The sequence below is a fragment of the Pholcus phalangioides genome, unplaced genomic scaffold (genome assembly GCF_987345545.1).
Source record: "Pholcus phalangioides strain wild (caught in Gottingen) unplaced genomic scaffold, Ppha-v1.0 ptg000004l_1, whole genome shotgun sequence".
Lineage (NCBI taxonomy): Eukaryota > Metazoa > Arthropoda > Arachnida > Araneae > Pholcidae > Pholcus > Pholcus phalangioides.
In genome coordinates, this window is record NW_028301597.1 from 36,447,604 (window position 1) to 36,460,293 (window position 12,690).

The following is a 12,690-nucleotide window of genomic DNA, read 5'->3' on the forward strand; positions in this document are numbered from 1 at the left end:
CCTGAGGCAGTTCCCCCCCCGCTTCTTGCTGTAACTCCATGACATTCAACTGAAAATTTTACATAAGCTACATTATACATCTGGCAAACTAAATTATAAAAAAACTAAAATATTTATATTTCCTGCACATGCGCAATTAAAAATCATTAATTTAAATACTCGTATCTCATTGAATTAGTAATTATCAAATTCTAAATGTCTAATACCAAGTGCATAGAGAATATTTTTTCGCGAATTTCATAAAAATTGGTTGAAAACTCCGCATGTTATAAGCAAAAATCATGCGGTAAAAATTGGAATATTTATAGAAAGCATCATTTATATTTTCTTGAATACACGTGCTATTCTCACGAAAATGTGCACAAATTTGAGAACCATTTGTCCAGGGGATCACTAAACTGGAGTAAGGAAAGAATGGGGTGGGAAAAAATAATTTCGTTCATGGGGGAGATTTGAAAGGAATTTCTTTCACTTGCGTTTGAAAATGGCCGTTAAAAGGTTAATCCAAGCAGTTAAAAATGGTGCCTTGTAAATGCATTGTTGGGATAGCTTTTTTTATTCGATGATCAACGTCAACAATGCTAAGATCAAACAGTGATAGTAAAACAGTTAATTTCCGAACAAATCTCATCAGAAGGGTTTTTCATTTGGCTGGAATAAGTCTGTCTTCTAAATTCTGTCAGAATCTCACGATTCTCGTTGGCCTCCCACTTCCTCAAAACCCAAATTACACCAACCCACGAGAAGAAGAGTAACGCATCCGACTATAGACACACGCCGTCCGAGGAGAGTCGTCATCGTCGAAGTTAAAAAGTTAAGGCAGCATCGACCACGAGCTCGAACCTAACATTGCCGTCTCAACACGAGGAGAAGAGTCAAGCAGGCGACCACAAACGACATCTTCCAGAAGATGGTCCGTCCCCGCTTTCAACAAAACAAGTAGCAGCATCGACAGCGAGCTCAAAAGCCCCTGAGTTGATATAGCGGTCAGATTGCAAGAAACTCTTGCTCAAGAACAATAAACCGCAAGTGCATGGACCTAGCTGTCCCCATGTACCAGGCAATTCTACAGTATGCAGGCTACGCCCTCTGCGAAAAAGCATTTGATGCTTTCAACAACAGGACAAAAGGCGTTTGCGAAAGGGAGCGTCATTCTCATAGACTTTGCCACGGCCGTCCGCGGAGACGACAATCTATAAGGATAGTCTTCCTCAAGGTTTCTAGAATATATATTCCTGTTGACTTGCACATCCTCGAAGACCAAGAGAGCGAGGAACTTGAAGAGGAGATCCAAGATGAATACCGACAACCCATCATCGATATCAAAAATATGTTTGACTCGGACTTTCAAAATGAAGTAGATGAGGAGTCTTCCTTCTAGTGCCGCGATAAACCAAAATTTCCTAGACTCGAGAATAACCCCTCTCTGTAGATTTGCTATATATGGCCCTGAATGAAATCACAATTGCAAGATATTTACTCCCACAATTCTTACCTCCGGTCTAGTCTTCATTGTTATTCTATACTATGTACTTATCTGTTCGGGGCCTTCTTAAGGGTGCCCTGTGCGACCAAATCGTCCCACAACAAGGGACCATCCCTCATGTCGTGGCATTTTAATTGAATTGCTATTCTATTTCTGTAATCCATCTACTATAGAAATTGTGTAACATTTAATTTAGTATGCGATGATGTGATGGAAGAAAAATTTCCAGTCTATTTAAAATCATTTTTATATATTTTTTTTATACCGTTCAACTCGTATGAACTAATTTAGCTCATCGAGACGAAAACTTGGATATCCAATTGATATTAAATAGACTAGCAGGGTTCTCAAAAAGGGAGCCGCTGTATTTTAGGGTGATACGAAACATCTTGAGAGTAACATTATGCATTAAAGACTTCAGTATAACGTTGACCACGTTTAATGTCATCCCGCCTACAGCGTCAGTTTATTTATTTATTTTTTTTTGGTCCTGATAGTACAGTTTGTAACAAATTTTATTCGTTATTATGTCACCCCGTTGATGAAGTCATTTTTATTCAGTCCCGAGGGGGGGGGGGACGTTATACCGAAGTGTGGCTGTAATATCAATTACGACAGTAGTTTCCAACGATGTGTCGCATGTCACGTTAGGGTACTTAGAGATCAGAAATTGTTGCCGCTGACTTATTCAGATATTCTTTTCATAACTTAACATTTTCGCACACACACCAAAAAGTTCCTGTGTAGAACACAATATTTAAAATTCAGCCCATCACATCATTTGACACAAGCTGTTTCCTCACTAGACTTCAAAGACAGTTACGGTAGTATAAAAACTTGAGTAAAAAAGGGCGAAAATATATTATCCGTTATATTTAAAATATGATCAATGATCATATGGATCATATCGATTTCGATGAGACGATGACTAGTTCAGTATTTCACAAACACTTTCGCTACAGGCCGTTTTTCCTTCGATAACATAACATAGAAAATACTCAGTCATTAGTCTCATTACAATTAACAGTCGTTCCAGTTTTGTGAAAACTTAACATAAATATGACAGTATATCAAACCAATAGTAAGATGTCCATTCAATTGAAATTATTCAATTTTTACCTCTCTCTCTCTCTCTCTATGTGAGCATCGTTATTGTTTTTTTATTAATTTCAAGGAAAAATATAACAGATAAAAGTTCTAATTTGGAAAAAGGAATTCTAATTGAGAAAAAGGAACTCCCGCTTCCCCTCATTCCTACATTTCAAATTTGCGGAAGCTCGTGAACGGCCCGTTTTTTCACTGAAGCTTACTCGAAAGTTAATTCTGTTTCTTAAGGCCGGTATTACACTATAAAAGTTTTGTAAAAGCTCTTTGATAAAACTTGAACAATTCAACCAATAAGCGTCTCGGTTACGTTTGCTCAAATTTAACTGAGACGCTTATTGGTTGCATTTTTTAAATTTTACAAAAAGAAATTTTATCAAACTTTTATAGTGTAATCCCAGCCTTACTTATAAATGTAATGTCCGGAAATCCACGTAAATAATAAACTAGATTTTGATTTTTGTGGCAGGAAAGGGGGTGTATTTATAAGGAGGCAGTTGCCCCGGTCCCCTCTTAACAGAGACGGACTTCAGGATGTCGCCGCCCTAGTCACTACTGACTTTGCCGCCCATTTGAGATGCTCTTATATGTATCGCTTTTTTTAATTTTCTTCCCGAAAAATTAGTCTTACCCCCAGCACACAATTTCCAAATTTAAATTTCAAAATGCTTCGAAGAATAACTCAGGATCTAAAATATTTGAATCCACGTATTTTCACTCGATTCGTGTCTCGCATTTACCGAATGTAATTTCAGGAAGACGTGTAGTTTTTAGAGGAATTCTAATTGTACATAAAATAAAAAGTAAGCAAAATCGATGCAGAACTCCTGTTGCCATCTATCTGCAAGCCAGGTAAACCTAAATGGCAGCACTGGCCTTGCAATTTTCAAATTGGCATCCGTTTTCAAATTTTAATGGTTCGTTTTTTTTTATATACTGAGCATTTTTTCCCCACCAATTGTGGTTGAAATCCTGACGCTGCAACGTCAGGATTTCAACCACAATGGCATTATTATTCCATGTACAGCAGAGGCGCCTCTGCTGTACATGGAAAATTTGAATATTGATAGATTTTAGACGAAATTTACTTTTGAAGATTTACCTCGACAGTTCCTTTGTTTCACACCATTATTGCTATCCAAATATCCTAGAGGATACATGCGTTTCTATCACGACGAAATGCAGTCACGCCCCGACTTACGTCAAAAATTCATTCTAACGCCGAAGTTACGCTATAAAAGTTTGATAAAATTAATTTATAAAACTTGAAAAATTCAGCCAATGAGCATAACGCTTGTATTCGAGCGAATGCAACCAGTAGGCCTGTTGGTTATTTCTTCGAGTTTTGTAAAAGAGCTTTTATCAAACTTGTATAGTGTAATACCGGCGTTAGGCCGGTATTACACTATAAAGGTTTGGTAAAATCCCTTTTATAAAACTTGAAATATCCAACCAATGGAGCTCATACGTTACATTCCAGCAAATGCAACCGATAAGCTCATTGGTTGCATTTTTCAAGTTTTATAAAATGACTTATAGAAAACTTTTATATTGTAATACCGGCCTTAGGCTGGTATTACACTTGAAAAATTTTGTAAAAGCGCTTTGATTTTGGTTACATTCGAGCGAATGCTACCGATAAGCGTATTGGCTGCATTTTTAACTTTTACAAAATAACTTTTATCAAACTTTTATAGTGTAGTCCCGGCTTTAGACTGAAGACATAAATCGAGATGAAAAAATTTTCAATGATAATGCCTATATCTCCGAGGAGGAAAAATGGAGGTAAATTTGAAAATTTTATTTATTCTTCCAAAAGCTGGGATTACACTATAAAAGTTTCATAAAAATTCAGTTATAAAACTTTAAAAATTCAACCGATAAGGTCATCGGTTACATTCGAGTAAATACAACCTTACTGGTTGAATTTTGCATGTTTTATGAAAAAAAATTGTAAAAGCTGTTTAATAAAACTTTAAAAAAATTGCAACCAATAAGCACGCATCAGTTACATTCGAGCAAATGTAACCAACGGGTTACATTCGCTGGTTCCATTTTATTGGTTGTGGTTAATGGATGCATTTTTTCTAGTTTTATCAAAAAACTTTTATCGAACTTCCACAGTGTAATAGTGGCGCTGGTATTACACCATAAAAGTTCGATAAAATATTTTTTACACTTAAAACACAACCAATAAGAATGTTGATTACATTCACTCAAATGTAACTCATGCGCTAATTGGTTGCATTGTTGAAGTTTTATCAATGAACTTTTCTATGGCCGATATTACACTATAGAAGTTGGATAAAATCCCTTTTATAAAACTTAAAAAATCCAACTAATGAAGCTCATAGGTTACATTCGAGCAAATGCAACTGATATTATTGGTTGAATTTGTCAAGTTTTATAAAAGGACTTTTAGAAAACTTTTATAGTGCAATACAGGCCTAACACTTTTATAATGTAAAAGTGTTATATAGAGTAAAAGTGTCCCGGCCTAAAAAAAATTCACATCTTTCAAGGGAAAAATTTCTCTTCATAACACTACGTCAAGCCTTCAAGCATGGGCGGAGATATGCCCCCCCCCCTCCAGCCTCAAAGGTGGTGTCGACTGATCTAATGTATATACAGTCAAACCTAGTTAATGAATCTCACTCGGGAGAGCAAAAATATGACTTAGTAAGCGGAGTGACTCATTAAACGGAGTAAGCCATAAACTATAAAGCCAACGAATCCTCTTTCCTTAAGCTTGTGCGCACTGAACCAATACTATCTAGCAGAAGGCCTTTGCACAATGCTTTGACGTCACTGAAGTCCATTTCACATGTAACAGTTTGATATAGCAGGCAGACGCATGCGATATCTTTACTTTTTTGCAGTATATCCAATGACTATAGGTGAAATGAACTTCAGTGACGTCACGAGCTTCGCGCAAAGGCATTTTATTATAAATGGTGTTGGCTGAACGGGGCCGAACATGGACAGGCAGACCTAATTCACACCAAAGCTCACATTGCTGACACTGCCACCAGATGGCGACTTACCCTATGAGTCTGTCATGCATGAGATGGAGAGTAATTAAACCGACTTAAATTTTTTTTTAAAACCTTAAGTGAATTCATGTTTATCTCCAAAAAAATATTGAAAAAATAATTTGGTTTCATTCAACCACTCATTATGGAAATTAAAACATTCATTAACCAAAAATCATGAAAGTCCTGGTAAATCAGGACATATAATCACCATATGCTGGGGTCACCAAGATAAAATTTTGGTCAAAAGGGAGTTGTGCTTCAAAAAGTTTGGGAGCCACTGCCGTAGAGGAATGTGCAAGAGATCCATGTACAGTGAAATAGTAGTAGTAAGTGTGATTCCGACAAACAAATTCAATTCATACACAAGAAATAAAACACAAACATCAGGTTTTTTGTAAGAATTTGTAAAAAGTTTATTTGACTTTCGTAAATCGGACTAACAGTTAGAGATTTTAATGGGGGAGGGGGAAAGAGAAACAAGAGGGAAAAGCTCAACTTATACTATTTAAAAAAAACCCAAGCCATCATATGCATCAATACATCAAAGGAAAAAAATCATATTATACAGGTAGGCTTCTTGCATGACTCGACACGAGGCAAAAGACACAAAGAGGAAAGAAAAAAAATCACAACACATAGCAAATAATCCCATAAGGTGCAATTAATTACTGCACAGTGTGCTTCACTATATATATTAACAAAAAAAAAAAGATTTATATGTATATATTCACTGGTTCAAACCAAAAAAATAAAAAGAAAAACAATGAATGATAATGTTAAATCCAGTATAATCACCAGTTTTGTTTTTCCGAAGGGGTGAAAGATAACATCACTCGAGAGGGGAGTTTACAGATTATGAATTGGAAGCTCTAAAACGTTCATTTTCAGCACCTAGTTATAAAATGGATGGAAAGAAAAGGCGAAACGAAAATCAACAAAATTTATCAAAAAATATTTTAACAGAGAGACTGATGCTAATCAGAAATTATAAGGGGAAAAAAGCTATAATGCACAGACAGCTAATGGAATGTCAGGAAAATGATGGACAGCACCGTCAAGAAAATTGTTTTTAGAAAAGCGGCAAAATTTCTATCAAACCTTCAAAAAACGGGCAAAATGGCATAGAAGCATTCACAAGATATGTTTTTTTTTGCTTTCTTTTTTTTCTCTATGAATAAGGCACAAAAGCTCACACAAACATGAGCTGTACATAAACTGCACAGCATATATAGTTCACAAAACCAACTAAGCTAACTTACTTAGCCATTTACCCCCGCTTTACATTCAATATTTATGTAAGCCGATACATTTTTTCATATTCCTTCTCGCAACACCGCAAGTATAATATGTATATATAATATATAGTTTAAAATGTTTTTGATTCAAGTATTTCACTTGCATGTTTCGAACTTTTTATCATTTTGGCACTACACGAAGCACACAAAATCACTGGATAGGAAATATATACGAGGGCAAGGTGGAAAAAAATTAAAAAACCCCAAGCCACATAGTACTATTGTGTTACGATTCGAAGAAAACTAATACTGATTTAATAATGAAGCAATGAAAATAATACTTTTTGTAAAACAGGCATAAATGCACGTTGAGGAAGAAGAAATAAAAAAAATCAAGGCACAAGGAAATTAAGTACATGTTCAGTATTGAGTCTTTTCTTCAAATCTCCAGAACCAACCATAATGTATACGAAGCACATTCGAGAAAGAAAAAAAAAAATCTAACTTCAATGACTGAAGTTTGACTCAGTAATTCATTACAAATTTTTTTTTTTTTTTAAAAAAACATTAATTCAATTAGATAACGAGAGAATTTTTTTTTTTTTTTGCACAGCAATTATTTCTTTGAAAGACAGTTTCGCAAAAAGAAACTACACAAGCACGATATAGAAATAAAATTCTACGAACACCTCATAAAATTTTTCAAAAATTTCATTCAAGTTAAAAAAAAAGGCACCATTTTTTTTAGAGAAGGGGGAACCATAATAATTTTACACAGGGATTTATATCAGTATGTTAGAATGGCATTAAACTTCAATCCCACTGTGGATGTTGGGAATTTAAAAAACAAACGCGCAGCTTACAGAAAGAACAAACTGAAGTAATTACGTGTGGATTTGATTAATACACATTTTGAGATTTCACCAGTCGAATTCAGATCTGAGATGCATTGTGACAACACTAACCTTCAACCGATTCTTGGAATTTGAAATGAAAAATTTTATAAAATTTGATAATTGATGTAAAACAATTTTTATCCTAATAGGGACAACTGGAATGTCTGTAACTAATGTTATGTGTAATGCCATTCTGTTACGCAGCAGAAAATATTGCATATGAAAAAAACTGCAAAAAAATAATATATATATATAAGAACTTGAAAAAAAAAATCATATTTCCTTCAGTCACAAAAAACTATGCAAGTCCATGTAACGAATTCAGCCCATTTTACATGTTCTCGAACTGATCGACTCTCCTCTTCGTGTTGCCCTTTCGAATTTCTCGCAGAGTCTTGTACTTGTCCCTACCTTGCCTGACATTCTCTTGATGCAACAGATCGTTACGTGTCAATTTCGTGTCATCTTTTGATGTTGCTAGCTCCTTGCTCAATTCCTAAGAAGAAAATCATTTCAAGGTTCATTTTAGTTTCAAAATCATTTTACAGTTTAAGCCTGAACAAAAGGGAAAAATTAAGAAAAATAGATAAATGCAGGCATTGAAATATATTTAAATTTGGTTTTCTGTGATCAAAATGAAATTTTTAGACACAAAAAAATTACCCAAAAAGATCCAGAATAATACTTCTTTTGACCTTTCAAAGGCGTAGTGTGACTCTCATGTTAGCAGATGCGCTGCTATAAATTCCAAACATTTTGTGCTGCTCTCAGCCTACAATTTAATAACATAAAGGAAATTTCAGGCATCAATACCAATTTTTTATTCGCCATGGTGACCTGAGATTTTTTCAGCCCTGCTAAACATGTCCATGATTGAAAGACAGACTGCTTCAAAATTTCGTCAGAGCAGGGCAAGTGCCCAAAATAGGCGAAACACCACCGGGCAACAATGGATCATGGGTCTCAGAGACAACTTTTAGAATGTTTACTTTGGTTACCGTGGTTCCCAAAGTCTCAGACATGCTTATGCTTTTGCAATGGTTTGTCACTTTTTCAATGTCTCCAGTATCTTGAGAAAACTCTAGCGCAGCACCAGCTATTATAGCTAATATATTTTATATAATAAAACTTATCAATCGAAATCAACTGATCAAGGATCTTTATCACTTGAAGCAAGTTCAAGTAACAAATATAAGAGGCTTGAGCTGCCAGGAGAAAAGAAATAAAAACAAAAAATCTATAATGGTGACTCCACAGAAATCACCTTGGAATATAATGTAGGAAAAATAAATGGTAAAAGACTAAAAACAACACTATGCAGAAATCAAAGATTTAAGGCGATATAGACTTCAAAAAGTCTTAAAAAATTAGATGCTAAAAAAGCCCAGGCTTGTTGAGATTGTACAGGGTGCCTGCACCCTGTGCAAAAGCCATTAGTGTAGGAATTTAAATAATCTCTAGCATAATATATATAATCTTCTAGTATTCTAGTAAGATAAGTGCAAGAAACTTCAAAAAGCGCCACATGCAACACTGAAGTGTGTAATACGAGTGACTTAATCGGCATAGTAAACTTAGTTTAATTATAGTGTCAAAAACATTCAAAAGTGTGGGTCAACGTGTTTCTCCCAGATCAGTGTTGTTACATTATTGAAGTAAACAATAAATTCCAATCAAAAAGATAAAATGAGTGTTTCGTGACAATTTCATTGAACAGCATGCGTTAGCTAACTCAACAATCGACCAAACAGTATAGCAGTTATGTAACGGTCACACGATATCCAAAAAGAGATAGGCAGCAACAAGCCATCGTTATACCCTAGAACATAGTTTTCCAAACTTTTTTGTTCCATCGCCCCCAAACTCAAACAAGCCCATAAAATCCAATGGTATAACCGTAGCTTCAATCGCCCCCCCCCGGACTATTCCATTGCCCACCAGGGGGCGATATTACCCACTTTGGGAAACACTGCCCTAGAACATGCATCTTCAACCCACTGATCGCTTGTTTCCCCAACCCCATGTTCGATTTCATGCATGTGAGCACTTGTTGACATTCCAATTAAACACCTTGAACAAGTTATATTCAAGGATTGAAATCTTGATCTCATGCATTCATGTCAAATTTGCCATGAGGGTGCTCTTCTTCTGATGATAGATAGCAGCGTACAGGCAGTGCTCATGACTAGAGAAAGATTGTAGAACTCTGCCCTAGAAGATCATACCCTTTGAAATTTCATTGTAATTTAGCACCAAATAATTTTTGGAATTTAACTTCTTAAAATTCACTAGCGGTGTTTTGGTACACCCTGTAGTTTTTCATTTGGTTAAGACAGCAGGTTACCCAAGGAGTTATCCATGATGTCATTATGCAGAAGATTTGCTTAGTCTAGACATGTCTGCAAGTTGTTCAGAACATGCCAAGGTCAGCTCGACAAATTTAAAAAGCAGTGTTTATGGAAAGAGCTAGATAAATATAAAGACATACAAAATTTGTTTTATTGCTGATCATTTTCAAATTCTCTCATGCAAATAAAAAATGATCTCGCAAACAAGTTTCAGGTTTTTCATTCAGGAATTTCTCTAAAGGGCTCTAGTCTCTCTACACAAATAAGAAAACAAAATTTGCTATGAAGAGAAATGAAGTAACACCAGTAAAAAACCGAAATAGCTGAAGTAGCGGGCTAATAAAAATAGCAGCTAAAAGTGACAATGTTTCTATCGACATTTGGCATTTAACAAAACTGTAAAAACTGCTCTCTGTATTAATCAAACTATTATGGAAGAGAGCACCAAATTTTCCACGCTTAATGTACCAAATGTGTGTGTGTGTGTGTGTGTGTGTGGGGGGGGGGGGCAGATGTTATGTGCATATAATGGGCAATATTCATTTGCAAAATTGTAAAAATATAATTGAGCTTTTGTAAAACTTAATATGCCTCTACTCAGAAAGTTCTCCCACTTTATGCATTTATATGCATTAATACTGAAAAAGGCCAAAATATGCAAATGCAAGGAGGCATTTGCATATAATTTGGGCTCTAATGATGAGTATATTCAAGTGAAAAAAATTACCAACCTAATGTGAATTATTCAGCCCTTGTGAAATAATTTATGGTGAACTAATACTATAGCACAATAGAAATCCAACGTGTACAAAACACAAGTTTTTTAAACAGTAAATTTATAAAAGAGCAATTCTTCTTGGCACCGACTTCAATCAAAAGTGAGCCTTACACATACTGACACATTAAAGGGAAAAAACTTATTTTTTATAAATGTAATTTAGGAAAAAAACTTGTGCAAAATAAATTCAATTTTAAATGAACTTTTCCTGCATATCAGAATATAATACCTTCAGTTGGTCTTGAAGATGCTTTTCTTTTGATACTTGAGTGATGCGCTCTTCTTCTGGTCTCGGTAAATTGATTGAATCGTCTCTAGACAAGTCAGCACCTAAACAAGATACAGTATATACCTTATACATTGTAATATTTATAAAAAAGATTAAAGCTATATTAAAGATTGAACCACTCAAAGTTCACAAATGTTAGGATACTTTGCGATTCACAAATTAAAAAGTGAAATAAACATTTTGGACATAAGAAAAAGGGGGAAACACCCAATTAATTCATTTCAAGCTTTTATGAAAGAGATAACCATGTTTTCCATTAATAAATTTTCATAGGGGAAACCCCCGGAAAAATAAGCTTATGTGCATTAAGTTAAATTTGTCAACATAAACTTCCCTCTGACATTTACAAGATATCTAGCCTAACCTGATGCTTTGTGTCTTGGCAATGCTGAAGTATCTCGTCTCCTTTTAAAAACCTCTTATTTCATCAATGACGAGTCTAAAGATGTAATAAAACAGGCTTCTCATTCGAACATGTTTTCAATCCCACTTAACTAGTCAGGTGCTTGTGTGCAGAGTTAACTTTTACTTTTGTTCACATTTTGATAACGAAAAGAAAGTGATTGAAATCTTTTTCCCTTTTTATGGTAAGAGAATATGTAAACTGTTAAATAATAAAAAAAGGTAAGAGAATGAAACCAGATGAAAACTACTTGACTGCACATGCATCTCTAACACACATTTCTCTGCTGAATTTTTCATGAATCAGTACATGCAGGAATCTGTTTGCAAAGCCCTAACATATTTGTTGGAATTACTAGTTTCATTACAAGCGATGCCATGTCTTCCATATTTTGAAGAGAACATGCTTGAATTTGTGTTAGGTCAGCATAACACAAATGGCACTATAAAAGTTATGTAAAGGCTTTTTAATATAACTTGGAAAATGTAACCAATAAGAGTATCCGAAGGTTTTTGCTTTTTTTCTTGAATAAGAGCATCGCTTACATTTGAGCAAATGCAACTGATAAACTTTTTCTTGCATTTTCATGTTTTATAAAAGAACTTTTTAAAAACTTTTATAATGTAATACCAGCCTTATGTAAATATCGTGTCAAAAAGGGCTGCCTATTTTTTGCAGAGAGACTCTTTCAAAAATAAGACTAGCTTGCATCTGCACCTCAAAGTTGGGAAAACTGCAGAAAAAAAACGAACTTCAGCCCACCAACGGGATTCCAGTGAGACAATGGCACAGCCCCAGAACAGAAATAATCTCAGGTGAAGGTGAAACACTATCACTTACACAAAATCAGAAGAAAGTCTTTCTTGAAAATAAGATTTAACATTTTACAGAGGGCATAGTAATTTCCACTGTGCCATTTATAATGTGGATCATGTGGATCAGTGAAATTTATAAAACCGTGGAAAGGATTAAAGGACTGACATTCAACCCTATTATAAAAGACATACCATAGTCAAATCTTATTTCAGCATATTTGCTCCATTGTTAAAATTTATGAAAAAATCCCAATTTCCTCTTATAAGAGACAACTTATTTTAGGAAGCCACTACAAACACA

At 34.8% G+C, this 12,690-nt stretch overlaps 1 protein-coding gene across 1 annotated transcript in view; it reads right to left on the reverse strand.

Annotated features, from left to right (window-relative positions):
* Positions 1-6,365: 6,365 nt before the first annotated feature.
* Moe (moesin) overlaps positions 6,366-12,690 on the reverse strand; it is a 35,342-nt gene continuing 29,017 nt past the window's right edge. The window contains exons 14-15 of the mRNA XM_089231437.1: positions 11,112-11,212; positions 6,366-8,252 (exon numbers count right to left, since the gene is read on the reverse strand). Of these exons, the coding sequence (XP_089087563.1) occupies positions 8,088-8,252; positions 11,112-11,212 (266 nt within the window). The 3' untranslated portion in view covers positions 6,366-8,087. The remainder of the gene's footprint in view (positions 8,253-11,111; positions 11,213-12,690) is intronic.